Source organism: Gadus morhua, chromosome 11 (genome assembly GCF_902167405.1).
Source record: "Gadus morhua chromosome 11, gadMor3.0, whole genome shotgun sequence".
NCBI classification, from domain to species: domain Eukaryota; kingdom Metazoa; phylum Chordata; class Actinopteri; order Gadiformes; family Gadidae; genus Gadus; species Gadus morhua.
This window is the reverse complement of record NC_044058.1, coordinates 21,637,613-21,660,345: the sequence shown is the minus strand read 5'-3', so window position 1 is coordinate 21,660,345 and position 22,733 is coordinate 21,637,613. Positions and strand designations below refer to the sequence as shown.

The following is a 22,733-nucleotide window of genomic DNA, read 5'->3' as shown; positions in this document are numbered from 1 at the left end:
ATGGCGACAGAGTACCACTGGTATAAGCATTGTGGCTCCCTGCCGGACTGCCAAGGAAGGAGCAAGTGAGTGCCAGAGTGAATTGCACATGGATTGTATGTCGTTTGCAGAGACGTAAATATTTAATAATTAATAAAACGTTTTCAGAGACATAAATAATAATATTTGTAAATATGTAAATTGCTTGATAAATGGGTATGGTTGTTCGACCTACAGTATGTATGTGTTTGGACACCAAATTGCCTGCCTTATACCTTTTTGCGAACGCTATTAAAGCAAAATTTGGTAGCATTAGTATTGGTAGTATTGGTAGAGTTGGACAAAATTATGTCCTTACATGTACGTATTCTCTGAAAGGGGAGATTGCGAAATGGCAGTTTGAAGCAATTGCGTTTCCGTCCTGTCACATCATACTGCCCCCCAGTCCCCTAAAACCAGTCCCCCAAAACAACCCAAACATCATCACATCATGGTCTCACCAACAGTTTCCTGGAGGGAATAACGGAGGGGTCTTTCCAAACATTCTTCATTCAGGTACTACTAGAATTAATAATGTCATTTTTTCCCCCTGTGTGTTTGGTGTTGCCAGTATTTTCTTTACCCTATTATTAGGTTGCTGTGTTATTGTACCATAAATTCATTTTCAGTTTATTGTCCCCATTGTAGACATCATCTCTACAGCCTGGGCACTATCAAACATCCTAGGTCCATAGGCCTTCAAACACAATGACAATGACTGAACAACACAATGACCTCCACACATTATTGACTTTATTTTCTTTGTGGTCAAACAGAGGCTTCTCTCTCTGTTTTCTACTCCAACATCTAATATTGTAATCCATACATTGGTGCCACTGTTGCCTGTGATATAAATGCTCATGGTCGGAGTCATTAGGTTCAGTTGACCCTCAAGCACTGACTAAGAGCCTGTATGGATATCACGTCCAGTTCACTGAGTACTGCAACAGTCAATCATTGGCATTCTACCTCATTATCATTTGTCAGTGGCACACATGCATTAATGATGCATGAATATCCTCCCTTTGGCCCGACGGAAAAAATGAAGCAAATAAAAGGATTTGGGTATAGTTTTCATTTGATATCCTGAGCCAAATGATTTGCTTCAGTATAGATTTCATTTGATACACTGAGCCATAAGATTAGCTTTGGGTAGTTTTCATTTTACAAAAGCTATTTTCATTATACCGGACTCTGAGCTTCTCTCACCAATGGGGCTCTTATCAGTATTTGAATGTTATAATGTAAGAGTGTGTGTGTGTGTGTGTGTGTGTGTGTGTGTGTGTGTGTGTGTGTGTGTGTGTGTGTGTGTGTGTGTGTGTGTCTGTGTCTGTGTGTGTGTGTGTGTGTGTGTGTGTGTGTGTGTGTGTGTGTGTGTGTATGTGTGAGTCTGTGCACATTGTCCCTGGGGCCCGGTGTGGCCTTTATGAGGCACCAGTTGACTCCATTCAGCTGAGCCGCTGATTAAGCCTGTCCATGGTAGCACTGGTGTGAGTTGTGTTCGGTGATTAAAAACGGTTCATTTTTAAACTGTGTCCCTGGCCCCAAAATACTCTTATTTGGCACCAATGCCTCAAATGAGCTGAGGCTTTTGATGGTGGAATAAGTGGTAACTCACTGTTTTTTTGCCTTGCAAACTTTTGTTTGCAAGGAAACAGAAAATGAATGAATTTAAATGAATTTAGTTTGGATCAAATTGCTTCGAATTTAATTTAATTGAATCGAATTAAATAACATTCAGTTTATATTGGTGTTCTAGACAGAGGTTGCATGGAGCTCTATTCGATATATCTGTCGTCTGACTCCAGATCTGGTGGTAAGAAGGTCGGGCAGAGTTCCTACAAGTTCCACACGAACATTTCCATAGCCGAAAGTGCCTCAGGGGTAACAAGTGGTGGGTTTGGGGTTCAGAAAGCAAAAGCTGATTGCAACCGTGCCCTGTGTGTCAGATATGATCAAGCAGCAGATGTCTTTTTTCCATCGCTAGTCATTATCACTGTCAGACCTATTAGCATATAAATGGTTTCTGGGCCCAAAGAGACCATGAGGTTATTGCAAGTGTAATTGAACTTGATCCCTTCACTGTGATTGAGACTTGGCCCACATGAGAAATTGGGCACATCTGCACATTGATACACACCCAAATCACGTCCAATAACACACACACGCACAGACACACACACACACACACACACACACACATACTCATTTATTATGATGACCAAAAACGAAACGATTCAAACTGATATGCATAAAAAAATTCACCTGTGATTCTGAGTAAAGCCTATTTATATGCATGTTTCAAGATTACTGGAGTGGAAGCTGATGCTGATAAGATTACATTTCTCAAGCTCATGGCACACTTATGAGGACTCACACAGGAGGGCTGCACTTTACTATCTAATTACGTCATGCATTCATTCTACATGCAAGGGGATGCATACGCTGCGCACATGTAGTATCCTTGTTCTTCTCCTTTGATAACATACACACAGAAGTCTGTGTATATGTGTGTGCATGCACATGTCAGCATTCATTTGCTTATGTGTTTGTGCGTTTGGGAGCGTGTCTGTGTGTGCGTTTGTGTGCGTGTGTGTGTGCGTGTGCGTGTGCGTGTGCGTGTGTTCCTACACAGTAAATGCACCCGGGAGTAATTTGTTTTGTTTTACGGTGAGAACTCTGCTTTTTTAAATGATAAATTAGACTTCATTACTCCTTATTATCCGCACCCGCATTAACGCCGGAAAAGCCGCTCTGAAGTCCATGATTAATCTCCATTTTGCCGTTCATTGGGCGACTAGCCGGCTGGAGAAATATGTGCCGACCTGGGCACATTGAGAGGGACGAGAGGCGGGGATGAGCTGAGGTGCACAGCAGGTAGTCTTGTTCTTCAGCCAGGCTCCTTCTCCGGATCTGGCAGGCGTTCAGTGCAACAACAACACACAGTGGAACCACAGAGAGGGCAGCGTCTCCACAACGCTCATTAGGCTAAATATAATGACCAGGCACAATCAAAGCTGCTGACATCCTATCCAGACACACCACACACATGCACACCACACACACATACACGTGGTCGCATATGCAAACACCCACTCGCACACATATGCACACGCTAACACACATTCACACACACATATGCACACGATAACACACATACATGTGCAAACACACGTAAACAGAGACAAAACCACACACACAAACAAAGACAAACATATGCAAGCATACGAACACACATATGTGCGTGCGCACACACAAACGAGAGACATTGCGTTCAAGTTTTTTTATGCGTTTTCCTTTAACCAGATACTCTCCATGCTCAACAAGACGGAGAAGCAAGGTGCCTGTTCACACACACACACACGCACGCACGCACGCACGCACGCACACACACACACACACACACACACACACACACACACACACACACACACACACACACACACACACACACACACACACACACACAGCCATCACAGAAACGTGTTTTGTACCTATTTGCATCTAGCCACCGTCTCTCAATCATTGCTCTGTGGCCATCAACAACAGCTACATGGAAGCCAGGGGCTTGTTCGAGTTAGCAGACCAAGTGTTTCACCACAAGGTCCCACTTGTCAGCGTTTGACACACAAGTAAATCAGGTGGGAGATTATACATGAAAGGATTTGTGGCACGTTTAAAACAGATGCATGGCCCTGAAACACGGGGACAAGATACACACAAAACATCCATATGTTCGCCGGTCCAATGAGGGATTATAAGGTAGCAAATCCTCTGGAGGGAGGGATGAAAGACACACAGAGAAACGAAGAAACACACACACGGACCACAATACCAAGACCAAGAGCAGGTCACGGGGTGCAATGTGGGTGTCTGTGTTCACATGTGTATGTGCCTGTGGGTGTTTATGTGCATGTATTTATGTGTGTGTTGCGTGTGTGTGTGTGTGTGTGTGTGTGTGTGTGTGTGTGTGTGTGTGTGTGTGTGTGTGTGTGTGTGTGTGTGTGTGTGTGTGTGTGTGTGTGTGTGTGTGTGTGTGTGTGGATGTGTATATAGGTGCATGCATTTGCATGCGTGTGTCTCTTTGTCTCTTTTTACTGTGTGCGGGTCTGTGTGAATCTGCGTGCGTGTTTGTGCGCAATCGCATGTGTCTGTATATGCATGTGTGTGTATCTGCAACTATGTATGTAAGTGCGCGTGTATCTTTGTGTGTGTGTGTGTGTGTGTGTGTGTGTGTGTGTGTGTGTGTGTGTGTGTGTGTGTGTGTGTGTGTGTGTGTGTGTGTGAGCCATCGTATCCCTTTTCATGTCTTTGATCAGCGGTCCGTGAGGAGACAGGGAAGCGTGGATAGATGGTCCAGGGATCCTGAGGAACGCAGCATCAAATTCCTCCCCTCTCTCCTTCCCTCTGCCCCTTCCCTCCCTCGTCCCCCCTCTCCCCCCACCTCCCCCCTTGCTTCTGCAGAATCACCTCTAGCCCTCTCCGACCACGGCAGCTGTGAAAACACTTTTTGGCCCTGCCAGCTACATGCCAGGAGGGACATAGTCAGACACTGTGGTGCCATTGTACCGGTGAGCCTTCCTTTGCCTGGTGAGGTTTATTCTGCTACTGTTCAACATGTACTCTATCCTATCCCACGGCTGCAGACTCACTGTCCTTTCAGCCTTATTTTCCCAACTGCAATAGAAACATGTTTCAATCATCTATGAAAGCAAGATATTGGATACTTTGAGCTTCACCACCAACAAATCAAAGGTCAGAATTTAGAAGTCGTGGAGCAATAGCGTGGTTGAATCACTCATGAAGTGTTTGATAGTTTAATACGGGATGGATCTTCGTCGTCGGCTAAAGAAACGGTCTTGAACGAGATTGAACGTGTGGTACTCAAATCGTCCAGGAGAGCTCTGCCGGTTTTAAATACGTGGTTGTGATTTCCTTCACCTCTCTCTGGTTGTGAATGGGTGCCGCGCGAGGCCCCGCCCACCCCAGACCCTCAACACCAATGGGAGGGCGCGGTGCGGTGGACGAGTCTGACGTCACCCCAGCAGCGGTCGTGGTGGTGGTGGGACTGCTGCCGCTGTACATGCGCACTGCAATATCTGGAGAATGCCTACCGACCAGGAGAACTACAAGTGAACTGAAAACACTCACGGATGATTGGTAGTCGTCGCCGCTTCAACGAAAAGGCGAGAAGCGTCCACGGAGTCTCGAAGGTAGCGTGATTGGCTTTTTTTAGTGTGTGAAGGAGATGCGACAAAAGGCACTTTTGACGAGAGCGCATAGCTAACAAGCTAGCGGGGAATGTGTCTCTCGGAGGAGCCTGCTAGCTTTTCTTCTTCTCTCGCTCCACCGGCGGCAGAGAACCTGAAGCCCGACTAACCCGTGGTTTACCCAACTAGTTTGTTCGAGGGTCGTCTGCAGCTTGAATGGGACATCGGTCCTGGGTGCTGTTGATGGTGTAGATGTACGTGGTGTTGTGAGGTGATGGTTCATGTCCTGCTTTTCACTGAAGCCAGCCCGGTTCTGGACCGTCCTCCACTGCTGAACTCTGCTCTGCCCGGGACCCCTCTGGACGATCCTCTCCACGGACACCGACGAGGGGTATCGGTGTAGGTGTGTTTCACGTTTTAGCACATTTCATAGCAGACAAATACCAAAAACCGCGGATAAAAACGTAGTGCATAAAAAGGTAAACAAAGAAAGTATGGTGCTTTTTTGAGACGCGAGACCCTCTCTTCACAGACCAGTATGGCGATGGTTTAATACACACTAAGGGTTGATGAGAAGATACGGTGGATGACCAATATACATCGCCCACATGCCCTGGACCGATCGCTGGATTTGTGCAAGGCATCCGAAGAAGCGGGCGGTGGGGGACGTGAATGCAACGACTGTGCAGCCTGGGGGAAGATGGCGGAGCGATCCCGTCGGAGGTGGTGAACGTGAAACTTTTGGTCTCCTTGGAATTACTGCTCGACATCTCGGCCCACACCGTTGGACACATGCAGGCCAAAAAACGGTATTTAATTCTGTTCTCTACCGGTGCGTGTGTCATTCTGCTGTTCTGCTTTGGGGGCATCCAAGTGCCTCTGCCTAGGAGGGGTCCCAGCAGGCGCGATGGCCGGAGCTTTGGCGATGATCGCGGCGTCGCTTCGCAGTGGCGTCGCTCCTCCGGGACGCTGCCGCCCCTGGATCCGTGGGATCAGGTGGAGACGGAAGATTACAACGGGCACATATCGCCGCAGCAGAAGCGGGACTCTATCTCCGGTGTGTACACGGGGAGACAGTGCAGGATGGACTCCTGCTTTGATTTCCTGAAGTGTAAGAGCAACGGGTTCAAAGTGTACGTCTACCCCCTTCAGAAGGGGGAAAAGATGTCAGAGAGTTATCAAAATATATTGTCCTCCATTGAGGGCTCCAGGTTCTACACCTCTGACCCGGCGCAGGCGTGTCTGTTTGTCCTGAGTTTGGATACTTTGGACCGGGACCAGCTATCGCCCCAGTATATACACAACCTCAAAGCAAAAGTGCAGAGCCTTCCCCTTTGGAATGGGGGCAAGAACCACATCATCTTTAACTTGTACTCTGGAACGTGGCCCGACTACACGGAAGACTTGGGCTTTGACATCGGCCACGCCATGTTGGCCAAGGCGAGCATCAGCACAGAGAACTTCCGGCCCAACTTTGACGTCTCCATCCCCCTCTTCTCCAAGGAGCATCCTCGGACCGGAGGGGAGAGGGGCTACATGAAACAAAACTCCATCCCCCCATACAGGAAGTACATGCTTGTTTTCAAGGGCAAGAGGTACCTGACCGGTATAGGGTCAGACACAAGGAACGCCTTGTATCACGTCCATAACTCTGAAGACGTAGTCCTTCTCACCACCTGTAAACACGGCAAAGACTGGCAGAAGCACAAGGACGCCCGCTGTGACCGGGACAACGCAGAGTACGACAAGTGAGTGGCAGGCCTTGGTCTTATTAACCTTTTATTCAGCACTGATGCATTTTTCTATGCAACTTGTTTTCCATTCAGGTGTGACCGGCGTGATGGATAGTATTATATCACTCTATCACATCAACATCAATACTTTCCATGATGCATTTTTTTATTTTTATTCATGGTTTGAATTGTGTTAACCTAGAAATTTGTTATGCTGCTGTTATTTTTGTTCTGATTACATTAGTTGTGATGGGTAAAGTCTGACTGTAGGCCCCATTTAATTAATTTAAAATGAGAATCAAAGGGCACGTTGTTGGCCTGATTTAATTTGCAACTAGCATGCCATTTAGTGGCGGATAGATTTGAGTTGATACCCAAATCAAAAGACCCCACCCTATCTCTTGTGCATGTACAGTTTGGCTTATGATTGAATCTGAACTTTTCAATAAATAGCAAACAAATTTCTATTGGCCACCATTCTGATAATCACGGCATATAAATGGATCCAGCCATTTTCTAGCACACACACACCAACAGTTTTCCTCTCAGTACAGTATCCATAAACGCTGAGCGAAACACTAGGTTTGTTGATGTGTTTTCAGTATCCAGGCCGCCCTCAAGGCAAATCGGCGTGATATCTCAATCGCCCTTTAAAAAAAACGCACACGGGAAAAAAACACATCATCACACAATCATACTCCTAAGAGGTAAACTGTTTTTCTGCTGCCTTATCTGTTGAGCAAATTGGCGTCTGTCTCACCCTGCTTCAGCCAGCTGGAATCACTCCCCGCTCCCCCAGACCGGGCCGTGTTGTTACTGGGTACTGGGTGAGCGACAGTGGCTCGGTGGTGCGGATTAGCCCGGGACAATGCCCTGGTGCCAGTTAGGGGAAGCGGCTCGGACCGCTGTTTGTTCAGTCGTTTCCCAGACGGGGCCCTGCTCCACCATGCAAGGAATGCCCCCCCAGCAGCAGCCTCGGTCCCTTGTACCCCCCCCCGCCCTGTCGGTGTGGAGGTGCGCTGTGCAGGGGGACCCTCGCGGGCTCTCCCCCCCCCCCCCCGCTGTGATCACGCGGCTGGAGTCAATGTCGCCACTAGTTCATCAGTTTGGGAGATTTGCTCTTCACGCTGGCTGAGCGGTTATAGGCTGATTTAATATCAGGCTGTCATGGCGCCGGTCATGGAATCTGGATGCGATTTGAATTAGTTTGGAGTGCGCCTGGGAGTTGTTAGGGTTTAGAGGCCAGAAAGAAAACGAGGGCAGAATGGTGTTTATTTTATTTTATGCTCAACTTTTAAAGGGACTATCCACTTAAGCCTGGCCTTAGTGTGCTTACGGCTTAGTAGGTTCACTCCTTGGCTTGAAAGTTTAATTCCCTCTCTCGCGTTCCGAATGTGGGCCATCTGATTTCCTTTTAAACCCTGATGGCTCTCACTCTCGCGCTGTTGCTCTGTTGCTTTCGCCAGCTCATTGCGTGCTTGCTGCCAAACATTGGCTGAGTGATTGCACACAGTAAGATGAGTGTCATCAGGACGTTTGCCCGACAGAGGGGCAAAAAAATCCCCATTCCATTAAGCAGTATGGAGAGCTTGGCTTGTCTCTGCGGCCATCTGACTAGCCCTAGCCCAAGGACCAGTTCCCGAAAGCTGAAGTTAGCCATGTATATGTGACGTCTGACTTCATGAAGGTCCAGACTTTCCGTTTCCAGAGACGAAACAGGGTTCTCCACAGCTGTCCATAAGCAAGGCGCCTCGCAATCAAGTTCACGTCTCGGGCAGCATCTGCAGTCAAGCTCACATAAACATAGCTCACTCTTAGCCATGTGTACTATTATATATGCTAAAATAATAAATCTAGGAAGGCAAACGGGGAGCCTTTCTCTGTGGAAATTTAGAGCTCCAGTGTCTCTTAGCTCACAACTGATCAGGACTAAACCCCCATCGATGGAGAGAACTTGGAACCGTTTGACTGATCTTGAAATGTTAAATTCATGAGGTAGATGCGTTTCAGTATATAGAACAAATGTGCTATTCAATAGAGCAGCAGAACAGGGAAAATGCACTAGGCGTAAATGCGGAGAGAATCCCTTTCACACGCCAGAGTCGGGGTGTGCATAATCCCTGCCTGATGTGATTTGTGTACGTTGATGTTCTTTAAGTACACAGTCCACCATAAGTGCTCCTTAACAAAGTGATCTAAAGCGGGAATCGAATGACACTCAGCGGTCCCAGACACAGCGGGTCTGGTTGTGTTAACAGCCGGATGCTGACCGGGGAGTGCCTCTTATTGTCCCTCTTTGATGCCATTATTTGGCGTTTCAGTTCTCAGCAAATTGTCCTATTCATTCTCTTTTTACTCTGTATCCCTGTCATTATAGAGCAAACATGTGCAGGTCATTTTTAGACAGTTCTTGGCTGTGCATCTTTCATTAGATCCAAGATAATACGTTTTATATCTTCTACCATTGGTGAATGGCCTATTAGAGCCCAATTCAGGAATCCTCACCCAAAGTCTATAGTCTACCTTTATGATCTAAGAGCCATCATTTTAGTAGTTCTTATTGCATATTCTTTAGTTATTAGTTATTCTAAGTAATATCTGTTCCTCGTGGACTGTGCTTATGTGGGAACATTTAACTCTCCGACGGCGCCTCCTGCCCAATATCTGACCGCTCAGGGCACCTCTTCTTTGATTGGCTTTCAGGGCCTGTCAATCACAAATAGCTCAGCCTCACCATAGCACTTGAATGAAACACTTCTCAAAGGCAAAGAAACTTGAGGAGGGAAAGGTTTTGTTTTGGGGGTGTTTATTTGCATCTGCTCTCTTTCCAACTCTTAAATCTTGCATAGTGGCCTCTTTGATTAGGTTATTATGCGATTGTTCTCCACAATCACATAATAACCACCAATAACAGCAATCCACAGGAAACTGGTGGATTGCTTACTCCGGGTAGGAAATGAGTCCTTAGCCCAAGTGAAGGAGTTCAAGTACCTCGGGGTCTTGTTCGCGAGTGAGGGTACTATGGAGCGTGAGATTGGCCGGAGAATCGGAGCAGCGGGGGCGGTATTGCGTTCGCTTTACCGCACCGTTGTAACGAAAAGAGAGCTGAGCCGCAAGGCAAAGCTCTCGATCTACCGGTCGATCTTCGTTCCTATCCTCACCTATGGTCATGAGGGCTGGGTGATGACCGAAAGGACGAGATCGCGGGTACAAGCGGCCGAGATGAGTTTTCTCAGAAGGGTGGCTGGCGTCTCCCTTAGGGATAGGGTGAGAAGCTCAGCCATCCGTGAGGAACTCGGATTAGAGCCGCTGCTCCTTTACTTAGAAAGGAGTCAGTTGAGGTGGTTCGGGCATCTGGTAAGGATGCCCACTGGGCGCCTTCCTTGGGAGGTGTTTCAGGCACCTCCAGTGGGGAGGAGACCTCGGGGAAGACCCAGGACTAGGTGGAGAGATTATATCTCAACACTGGCCTGGGAACGCCTCGGGATCCCCCCCGTCAGAGCTGGTCAATGTGGCCCGGGAAAGGGAAGTCTGGGGCCCCCTGCTTGAGCTGCTCCCCCCGCGACACGACCCCGGATAAGCGGATGAGGATGAGGATGAGGGTGATTGTTCTAATTTTTTAATCCATTTTTTTCTTCTTCTGAGAGACATTTGATTCTACTCAGAACTAGCGGTGTAACGGTACACAAAAGTCACGGGTTCGGTACGTACCTCGGTTTTTAAGTTGCGGTACAGTACGGCACGGTTAATGGTTAAGGGGAAAATTTAAAAAAACTGCTTGGTTCATAACCCGTAGATAAAGCAGCAATGAAAACACTAATAAACTTGGTTATTAAACTTAAACATGGCATTTGTATTTCTGAATTCCCAGACAGGGGTTTGTTGAAATAGTGTTGTGAGCTGGGTTTGCACAGCTCATTTATTTTTCACGGCAACGGTGATAGTTACACCTGGATGGTGCCTTTTCAAATGTGCGTGCATGTTAAAGTGCTGTTCGCAGACACGAAGAGCCCTCTCCATAGCCGGAGAGCCTGTCGGAGACCCTCTCCGTAGCTTACGTGCGCATCCAATATTTTTTAACTATCCGTCGACGCCATGGACCCATTGGTCGATGCAACGGCGATGGCAAGGGCTGTGATTGGTCCTCTAATCATTTCCTGAATCACTTCTCAGGTTTGACTTTGCACCTTTAATTAGTACATTGTTTACTTTGCACCTTTAAGGACCAATAAAGCACCAAATAAGATTTGAAAAGCTTTGGAAGTTTATTTACAACACTGCTTACATGGTTTGTAGTCAACATATAAGATAGATCGGGCGGCGAATAGCATTGCGTATCCAACATCCCGACGGAGAGCTGCTGAGCGGATTACGGAGTCGGAGTAGTTTTGCTAAACTTTGGCTAAACCGTCCGGGTGGAACTCCAACTTCAAGTTTTAAATTCTGCTTCGCAAAACAAGCCTTTACATTCGCCATATTAACGCTATGTACGCCACATTTACAGCCCTTCAGTATTCCTTCTTTCTCTGAAGTATTTACCCGTCCACTAAACTTTCTGTGGGAAACACTTTGTAAGCATTATAGGTGCCCTTCTAACTCGACTGAGCTATAAACCTGAGCTAACCCGCCATATCCTACAAGGACCTGGCCCAGCCCTTTCCAATTCCAATAATGTAAAAATGTCTTTCTGAGCATTTCATGATAATTTTTTGTGGCCAACATGTCAAAGAGGTAAAATTGTATCTCCATGTGAACGACACTGTTTTGCACTACACAATACCGTCATTATGCTTCATCGAGATTTTGCGATAACATTGATTCAGCGTCTTTTCGCATAGTAGGACTATTAATACAGTCAGAAGACAACCATATCGATAGCCTATGTTGCAAACCGTAGAATACAATACACACAATACTTTCTCAGTAGCACATTGACTCAATGCAACATGTAGGCTCCTCAACACAGCTTGATAGTCCTCCTGTGTTTTTGTTTGTCAATGGCTTAGGCCTGCATCATATTGTCTACCTACGCTACGACTTGTTGGGCACTGTTGATTTATATAAGCCACGCGATAGGTTACATGGCATGCCGCTCGGACAGGAATCCACAAGCAAGCCCAATAATTAGCCCTAATAAAAAGTACCAGATATTTGTAATTCATTCTTCACCGTGTGGAAGGATTTGCAGCCAATCTTTCCGTTCATGTCACCCAAGGCCTTCCCTTTTCGCCGTAACCTTCTCAAACAGCTGGATTTAAATCAGTATGTGTATGATTAATTTGCTTTCAGTTTCCCCTGGCCAGGCTGCCCTTGTAAAACTAAATTAATGAGCCCAACACTGTCCAATCATTTATACTGGCCTGATAGGAGTGGGAAGAGAAATGGGCTTGGCTCTCAATTTAGCGATCATCCATTGGTACACTCTTTCCATTCATTTGGAAACCCTAAACCCTGTTCTAAATTATTTTTCACCTTGAATGGGCTCGCTAACACCCTGCTTTCAATCTGCTCTCATCTCTTATGCCTCGTTCTATGAAGTTGTACTTCTGCTTTTGTGGATTCAAACGACACACATTTAGTTTGTTTTTCTGCACTGCTGCATGATGCCCCTGATAATGAATAATGAATCTTGGATCTCCCCGTCTGTTTTACATCCAATTATTTGTAGATTGTTTAAACGGATGTGCTCTGGCTGTCCTTTATGTTACTGTTGGCCGCCTAGCCAGTGAGATTCTTACTTCTCAAGTATACTATATCTGAAGTATCTCTAATCTAGTTAGACCCACATGACAAATGGCAAGATGTATCTGTCCATCATGAGGAAGCTGCACACAGACCGGTGCAGTTTATGGCCAATAGCGAGCAGTACAATTGTGTAATAAATGCCTATTCCATTGCGATTAACCGCTTTAAGTGTGTATCTGGATCTTAACAGGCCGTGCCCATCTTCCAGGCCATTCAGTTTAATTGTTCCCCAGTCCTCGATAAAGCCGCCCCTTTCGTACTTGTGTTGGCCGATCCCTCCTCCTAACAAAGGACTTGGATGCACAGATGCAATGTGTTGGACAACCCCTCAGATGATTCACCTCTCAGAATGTATTTCTGTGTAGTCAAGGACATGCGGAATGTGGTCCTTTTTTTTTTTTTAAAGATGCCTTTTCCAATCCCATATCGAGTGATGAAGAAGGCTCAGGTGCTGCTGTCTGAATTGAGGTTCATTACACAGCCTGGCACGGTGTATTCCCTGAGGGGTTAGTTCCCATCCCTGGTCGTATGGACCGCCCTCCGTCCCACTGAAGTGCCTTTTTAATTTCATAAGCATGTGTGTAGGCAGGGCTGGGCAACATGGCCGGACTATCTGAATTTATATTTTGGAAATGTTTTGCATGAAGTTTTTCCCACTTTTTCTATGGCTTGTTTTTTTTGGAATGCTGTTGAGTTATTAGGGTTGGCCTGATTTTTACATCATTTCAAGTGTTGAATATTAATAATATTCATAGGAAAGTGCTTCAGCGCAGCCAAAAAGTTTCTAAGACACACAGCTTCCATAGTATTAGAGAAGGCCTACTTCCAGTTATCACAAAGCAAATGTGTGGTTGGAACATTACACAAAGGTTTGTGGAAATTGGACCAGCGCTATAAACCAGAAGAGAAATCCGTTGCTCTGTTGTGGGTGAAGGATTGCTATAAGAGAAAGAAACACTGCTACCCTTCTATTCATGCTTTATTAAATACCAACCTGTTATTATAAGTCTGTTGGGACTCTGGTATCTTTTGGCCTCGTTCAAATATTGAAATAGCAGCTAAAATACGTTCATTATTAAAACCCTTATAAAATAGTTAAATCCCCCCGCTTGCTGAAACATCTTATTTCTACTGAGTATCCGATAGCGCCACCATGGAAAAGAATTCCTGGGGAGAAACGTGGAATGTTTAATGACTATTACTAATTATTATGATAATAAGTTGGTTCTATTCTCCATGATTGTCACACTAAGCTACAGGTGTCAAAGTGGAAATAATGTTCTAATAATAACAATAGCATTTTCTTTCATAAGAAAACAAAACCGTCCATCAGGCTCATCCCTATGCTTTATGCATTGTATTTTTTTTTTTAAAACAATGAATTAACAGTACACAATGTCTTCGTTTGTCAAAACAGATATCATGAAGACATCAATGAGGAAAAGGCATGATATTGAATACTTGGATATATATACTTTTGTAATTTCACTGAATTAGGTTGGAGGAATGAGGGAGGTCTTTCTGGGTGAACAAATATAATTAGTCTTTAGCATTGGCTTACTGGTATGCCATTCAATGCCAACTTTTCACAAGTAGCTTTTCCGTTTAGTCTACGGCCATATTGGTTCTATTTCATCTAATTGCTTCCCCCCTTTGTAGTCTCACAGCTCCCCGGTGGAGCGTGGAAATCCTTCCCTGACATTGAGCATTTTTATACGTTGCCGGTTGGGAGGGCAAGATGCAAGCATTTTTGTTTAACATTTGGGGGAAATCCTAAGGGTTTCATTATGTCTGCCAAGATCGATCAATCAAAACCACCAGCGAGATGTTGAATCCTTTTCAAATGGTAATGGCACGCAGGCTGGCTCCATGGCCAGGAACCGGTACCCAAACCTACCAGGACTTGGCAAGGGAAAGGAGTCTCACTGGGCCCAGAGGTGTGGGCGGAACAAGGAAGCACTCTTGAGAACTAGTTGCCAGGGAGATAAATATTTGTTGGTGGGTCATGATTTAACTTTTTCCAAAACGACAAAGAAACCCCCTCCAGCCACGTACTGCAAACAACCGCACGCCAGCCAGAGCAAGAGGCATGTCTGTCTCCGCAATTAGACAGACTGACTGACTACGCTGGCCTGTTTCTCACGCAGGCCGCTTGCAGTGCGGGTCTGTGACTTGGCTGCAACGCAACCCCATTGGCCAGACGGAGCGGTCGGTGGTCTAACTGGGTGGAAATAATAGTTTCTGTGGGCCATTGTACAACAAATCCCACTTATCCTCTCCCACTGACAACAGGGAAGTTGTGACAGGCTGAATGTGCGCCATAATCGGTATGTAATGGCCATGTAATTTCTGTATAATAGTTGAGATTTTATTCTCCAGATGTGTGCAGAGGACTTTACAGCAAGCTTCTAATGCATTACAGAGGGGGAGGGAAGAAATTCCTAAGTGACTATAATTTGAACCGGTTCACGCTGCCTTTTAATAAAATATCTAATCACAGCATCTTTTGAACCTTCGTAGGGATGACCTAGTTAAGATTGCGATGCTGTATTCGATCTAAAATAAACGATGTTGCGTCTGTTGCAACCACCCCTCGTTAGACACCTCTCATTAGTTTCCTCTTAGCCGTGATGGCTGTGGACACCGGCCTGCCTCTAGGCCCGGTTTACCCTGGCTCCCTGCCTTCCTCCTGGCCTGTGATGAGCGGCCCTCATCTCGATGAGATACTGTTACATTACCAGCAACGGGGTGCCGCTGGACATGTTGGGAATGAGGGGGTTGTTGGAAAAATAATAGAGTTCAGGTCAGGAGAAAGGATTGCATTCTTCTGCGCCCAACCAGGAAAGAAAAACCCTGCAATGATGAACGACGACGATGGACTCATGTGACGTGTTTCTTAAAGATTTATTTTAGGTTTTGCAGACTTTATGATTTTTGATAAATGAGATGGACGGAAAGGTATTAGAGATGGAGGGGAAAGAACATGTAGCAAAGGACCACGGGCAGGAATTGAACCAGGGTTGCGTATACCTTGTGCATACCTAAAGTCGTGTATACGTTGTGTATACCTAAAGCGCGTTCCCTCGGGACCCGTTGACTGTTCAGCGAAAATAATTACCTCATGTCGTTCGCCCTTTCATTTCCCCCCGGTAAGAAAAAACAAAACGTGTCGTCTTTGTTTCATCGACCCCTGCACGGTCGGGGCCGGACACGCGGCACCTCCGCGCCCAGCACACTGTGAATACAAGGAGCGTAGCGTGGCCGAGAGAGAGCGGAGAGAAGACCCAGCAGGGGGGCGGCCAGATGCACTTTTAAACCTCCCGACTGAAAGGCCCTTCACAGCTTGTTTCCAATTAAGAAGCCCTGCCAAGTGAGAGAGGGAGAGAAACAAGGGATGGGAGTTATGCGAGAGACGGACAGACTCCCTGCCCCCTGATGACGAATGCCGAGAGACTTGAGGAGCGTAACGAGATGGAGGAGTGGACGAGGGCTGGGAGGAACAGGGAGGATTAAGGCCCCGCTGCATCCAGCAGTGAGATGCCGGTGTACTCGCAGTCTGTCCACAAGGTGTATTTATAGAGCAACATGGTTTTAATCCTCCGTTTTGGCCCGAGCCACAAACCGTGGACAGCCCTGCCAATCCGTATCATGGTTGTTTTGTTTCCCTGAAAAGTGATTTCTGTGTCCCAGTTAGTCACACTTCTATATTCCTGTGAGGAGTGCTGCTAGCCAACCAGATCTGAGCTGCAAAGGCTGGACACGACGGGGAGGAAATGTGGTTGCCTAACCCCCTAGGGAAAGGTTGGAAGATCACTCGGTGCCCGCACTGTTTTCCCATTTCCTCCAATGTTTACTCAAATTGTTAAGGGTTCTCCTTTTTGATTCTCCACATGGCTGAGCCTCTGTTGAATACAATGTAACCCAGGTGTCGACTGTTGCCAAAATGGTATTGTCTTTGCTACTGACACATTTGTATTGAGCTAAACCTCAGCTTTTCTGGTTGGACAGAGATTTGGCAAACAAAAGGATATTAAGGGAGACCGTTGGATGTGCAATACGTGGCTTGAATGTAATGTTGTTTTAAGCCTGTGCTGTCGTTTTCATCGGACGACGGAATTGGTTGCAGCTTCTGGTTTCTCTGAGAAGTTCTTTGTTTTGCTTGTTTTGTCGAGTGCCTTGCCTTTTGAGGGTCATTTAGCGTGTCCTCATTACCAACATAGTTTCACGATTCAATATTGTGTGTGCTGAAGCGTTCTCTCAATCTCAACACATTTATGGGCCAAAAATATCATATTCCATTTAATCTAGAAGGGGATTAAGGTTTCTGTCCTGTCAGTGCAACGAATCACCACCCCCCCCCCCCATCCTCTGCCCCTTTTGGAGAGAGCTGACTAACACACAGACGACATGGGAGAAGGGAGGCTCGCAAACCGCAAAGCTGTCTTGCATTAACCACTCATACATAATTGATGCATATACCATCACGTATACCACAGTGGATTACTGTTTAAAGATGGAATATGGATAGTGTGTGTGTGTGTGTGTGTGTGTACACACGTACATTTTCTTTTTACAGATTTTTTTTTTACTGTGTTGGATGAGAGTAATTTCTATCTCCTGGCCGGGGCTAAATAAGCGCACATCCCTGTGGCGAATTCCTGAAACATAAACTACAGGAGAGGGACTTTGTGCAAACCGGTTTATTTTGACGTGCCTCGGAGACAAAGCACGCTGTCGAATGAGACGATTAGAAAAGCCCACTGAGTGCTTATAGGCTGTTTTGAGATGATATCGGCCTGCCACATTAAGGATACACTCCAATGTTGACTATGAGACGCATGATATCCAGGCAGACTCCCAGCCTGGATCAAAGTCCAGCTTGGATTGGGTGGTTTGCTTTCTTTTCTCTCAGGGCTGAGAGAATGAGAAAATAAATAAACTGAGTTCATTTCCCTGTGAGACCAAGTTGTTTTAAAATCTGAACTACAAGATTGCCATTGATGAAAAAAGTATTTATTCAAGCAAATTATTTAATTAAATGGAACTTGATCATGGTAAGCCACAGTTTAAGCATTCACCAAGCCTCTTCAATGAGACAATGAGTGTAATGATTCTTAAAGGGAAAGTTTCACATCGTGGCCAGTAACAAGGAAAAAAGGGTGAGGGGAGTGACCATCATGGAGATTTGAGAGTCTGCCAAGCCTGAAGCCAGCCATGCTTCAGTCAAGTTAACTTGCAATGCGCTATGGGGGGGAAGTGGACCCGTCTGCAAGGATGCAAGGCCAATAAAAATACTCAACCAATGATGACGTCAACAGATTGGCTTGGCCTTAATATCAGCCTCGTGGCTACAGTGGCTACAGTGGCAATGCTAATGCTAACTAGCTTTAACACCTTTTCAATTGGAGAGAGACAGAGCTTCCTCTTGGTGTAAGAAGAATTGATGCATATGCATTTTAAATTAACAATGTAAACAAGGTTATATCAATTCATATATGAAGTAGTCGTAGTCTTGGCAGTAGTAGTTAATTGAAATGTATGTAAACTTCATATTGTAGCCCGTTCTGCTACATTTCTGAACCAGGCGGAGCATGCCACTTGGGGGTTTGCCCATGGTCTTATTAATCCAGCCCAGGGAAAATGGAGGAGTGAGTTTACATTCATGTATTTTCCACTGACTCAAGCTAGCTCTCCCTGTGTGGCTGAGTGCCCTGTGACGCCACTGCTCTAATACGATCCAGGGAGTCATTCCAAACGCCGGATTTACAAGTTGGCCATATAAATAATTTGGAAATTCGCGGAGAAACACAGAATTGTTCTTGTTAGGCAGATTCGGGCGAACTTAGTTCAAATACCGTGACATTGCCGACGTCAGGCGCAACCGTACCTGCAGTGACTATCACACGTTTAAATGGTTTAATAACGCCCATAAACGTGGTTCATATTGCTGCATTCATTTAGTTTTCGTTACAAAATAAATCCTTTACCAATGATCCTTTGAACATAACCAAATTTGTAATTATATTAGAAGATAAATTAATAATTGATAAAATATTAATCACAACTAATTAAATACTAGCAAACGAATGCCTAGGGTAACAGTCATTGTCCTTATCTCTTCAATAGTTTGACACTGCAGTACAATGGCAGGCAATTGATCAGGGGTTAGTCCCTGTATTTAGTTTATATAAGCATGCACAGAATTTGACAGCTGTTTCTCAAGCTGTAAAGCACATGACTAACTTCTATTTACCCCTGTGTGTATGCACATTGGAGTAAAGCTTGCATCAGCCCCTAGAGAATGTAGTGAGGATCTGAAAAAAGTGCCATGTTATGATAATGTGCCAGGATTATGGTAAGGGCTGTGTAAACTGAAAAAAAAGCCTTATAAATGATACTAACATGAATTCCAACATAAAGGCACTGAATGTTGAAAACCTTAGTGGTTAAGAGTAACTGCTTAGTGTAATAAATAAAAGCATTTAATAAATAACATTTGTCGCAAAAAACAGCAATTAGCTAGGTTCTGGATAAAAGCAAAGCAACAAATTGTACCCAGAGCAAAATCAAGTTCTTGAAATGAAATCCTGGGCTTTAGCCAGCTAAGCTAGCATCATGACTCTTTTTAATGAAAGAAAACGACGTATGTAGGATAGTTGCTCTTAGCAAACATGCAGTATGTTGGCCTATGCCACACCCTACAAAACACACTACCAGTTGGTTGATGTGTTAAAATATTTGCAGCAGGTCGGTCAACATTTGAGATTACTTGTATTCAATGCAATTTACTTTTGTTTGGATTATTGAGGTAAGTCTAATGCATGCTTGTATTTTGATGATTTTTGAGGAAACAAGTTTCCAACTTTGGGTTTAAAAGTGAGGTCTGGTTATGCAAACATAGCCTTGCTGTTTCTCTTGGTGTTTATTGATGTCTAAGCCCACTTTGGAACTGGTGCAAAGTATTGGAATATGACAAGTGAATAGTGTTGGGCTGTCGGGGCCAGCCTAAACAGCTCTAAACACTATCGGAATCTCTGACTTATGTTTTTAATATACTTTTTCCATGAATATGTATCAAACTTATTTCCAAGGTCTATTCTCTTCATTTAATAGCTTTTCTCTGTTTGCACTGCTTTCCACTAGTGTATGTTTATGTTAGAGCTTTTATCCAGTCATATTTCAGCAATCATGTGTTGCCAGGGTCAAAGAAATCTGCCTTGACGCCTTCAGAATCGATAGTGCTGTAGCTTAAAGTAAGTGGCAATGACTCTGTTGCTTTAACCAATCAGATTTCAAGTTGGCAACACCGAGGCCATCTAGCAGGCGTCCAGTGCGTCTGCATTTTCACGTCCTTTGATTGGATGGTCAGAGAGGTACTAGTCAGAGCCAGCAAAGCATTGATAGCTACCGGCACAAAGTAAAATAAAACAAATAATAAATAAATAAAGCGATTGCCTGTAGCGAATTAAAACTTACTCCAGAAAACACGACTGGACAGACTCGACTTTCAGCATTAGCCTCCATGGCGATAGAAAGGGACTTATTGTTGGAACTGAAACGCACAGATAAACTGTACAACAGTTTAATCAAACTCTTCTTGAGGCAAGAAAGAAGGATGAACTTTGCGTACAAATAATCAGTAGTTTTGGTGAGTAATGCATTTTATTGAAAACGTTTTTAATATTTTTGTCAGTTAATTAGGTTAATATTGACGTTTTCTGCTTGAGATGATGTATGTATGGCAGCTGTGGCTATACAGCTGAAAATAGACTTGTTGGAAATTGTCCTTAATGGTTTCTTGCTTAAGTAATGGCATTCTTTCTTGCTGCATGAGATACCTGTCTGTGATGCAAGCCCTGCTGTTATACTGTATTTCTGTGTAAGATTGATATTCTATATCCGTGGCGTGGAGTCATAATGATAGGATTAGAGGTGGATTAGTTCATGTAGGACAACACTGAAGGTCTAGGTGTGAAATGCACATCCTGCCACTGCATGTGAAGGTTGTTTATAAACTTTCAAAGTAATTCTGTTTTTAAATTAGTTTTCAGTAATGCAACATTGAATATAACTGTTGCCTTGAGTGTTCCTCAATCACAAGCCTTTGTTGAAATGGGGTTGCAGGTATTTTGCTGTAATGATTTATGTGGCAAGTACTGGAAGGTTTTTTATTTAAAAAAAACATTGGATTTTGTTATGGAAATCCGAACACCTTTTGATTGCTTTCCTCATATTCTAGTTGTCAAAATATGTATCAGAAAATTCATGAACAGATTCTGACTGTAGTACCACGGTATTCCCATGAAGGGCCTAAGCGATTAAGGACCGAATGTAATGGAACCGACTGCTCGCCTCTCATGGTCTGTTTGTCATGTGTGGTCAAACACAACTGTTTGAGAAATTAAACCAATTAAAAGATTTGCCAACAGGGACAATTAGTTGTCTTGTTTGTGTACGTATTTTCAAAACTCAATAAGCACAGGTCTTCATTGCTTAGGGCCTGTCCTTGTAATAACCCGGCTATTTTAGTTAGAATTTTATGGCTTGATTTTCCCAGAGGTTAATTAACGATAAAAATAACCAGATGACTGTTTTAAAGTATATTATTCACACTTTATGAATTAAAAGGTGTTTACATTTCCATACACAAACTTCCGTGGCTTTCAAAACTCAAACCAACCATGGCACCATTTGCTTGCTCCCATAGAAATTGTCATTTTTTGGTGTGTCAATGCCCTTATCTTATCAGGGACTTTCTCCTCTTATCCCGAGTGCTGTGGGGTGGGTGACGGAGCCCCCCCCCACCCCCCCCCCCCCTCCAAATCAGAGGGAAGCTATGAGCAGTTAGAAAAGCATGGGTCCGGGCACGTCATCCCATAACCATCTGGATAGGAAAAAGCGAGCGAGTTAAGGAATGTTTGGGAAAAAGAAGAGGTTGAGAAGGATGAGTCACCCCATATAGTTGACGTGGTTATTTTTTTCTAGTTCTTCCATGAATCCTGTTTTTCATGAAACGGCGTCAATGAGTTTATTTCCTTTTCTTAAGGGAAATAAGAAGTGGAAATAAACCGGTTTCCAAAATGGCTTACTCTTCATAAAACCAGATTCCAATTTAGATGATGGCAAGTTAGGAGGCTAAACAAATACGATTTAAATACAAACTGTAAACACTGGAATCAAAGCGTAGGGGCCAGGCCAGCAGAGTGAAGAGAGCATTGGCATAAGGCGTCATCCATAGATGTTCAGCCGTACAGCTAATGGAGGAACCACCTTTGACTCAAGACCTTGGAAGGGCCCGTGTGCCTCAGCCCATGAGATTTGTCAACATCCTTTATCATTTTTCGTTGTTGTCAAAAAAAAAAGACATAACAAAGACAAAAGAAAGACATAACAAAGTCATATCGTGTTGGTGTCTCCCATTGGAGCTGCTCTTACTGTAATCTCTCAAGCAGAGTTGAGTCAACACAATTAGATTTGGCAATGCAACAACCACTATTTTCTACCTTGCACACGATGTGCATTTTAAATAATTTCGGGGTAAATTGTGTCATTATTTGTCAGTTATTTGCCTGCCAGCTGCACTGTTTAAGTGCCGTTTCTGAAACGGTTGTTAACTAAACACACAATAAGCGAAGCACAAGAATGAGTTTTAGCTTTTAGAGATGATGAGCAAGAGAATGTGTTTAACATTTCTCTGTCTCTCCCTCTGTCTCTCTCACTCCACCAATCTGTGTATTTGGCAGCGATGGCAGAACAAGTAAGATTATGATTTATTATTCGCTGGACTGCTCACCCCAATCCATGCTTCTACTCGAATCTCTCAATATGTCATCTGTCATTCTGTAAATGGCTCAATACGAGGTTCTTACGATGTTCGGTTTCCCCATTTTAATTAGCAATGGCTTGTTATTTTTTTCCCTTCTAAGCATTTCCTTTTCCCAAGGTATCTTGAGAGAAATGCAACACTACCAATGTGCTTCTGCAAATGAACATCTGGAAAACCCAATGGTCTATTGTGTTTGTCCTT

General features: G+C 44.6%; 1 protein-coding gene across 2 annotated transcripts in view; it reads left to right on the top strand.

Annotated features, from left to right (window-relative positions):
* Positions 1 to 5,082: 5,082 nt before the first annotated feature.
* The window catches only part of LOC115553622 (exostosin-1b), a 52,226-nt gene continuing 34,575 nt past the window's right edge, over positions 5,083 to 22,733 (top strand). The window contains exons 1-2 of one of the 2 annotated variants that reach the window (XM_030370050.1): positions 5,083 to 5,631; positions 5,761 to 6,976. In XM_030370050.1, coding sequence (XP_030225910.1) covers positions 5,901 to 6,976 — 1,076 coding nt within the window. In that variant the 5' untranslated portion in view covers positions 5,083 to 5,631; positions 5,761 to 5,900. Of the gene's footprint in view, positions 6,977 to 22,733 lie in introns of both variants that reach the window. The other variant, XM_030370049.1, reaches the window with a different exon arrangement.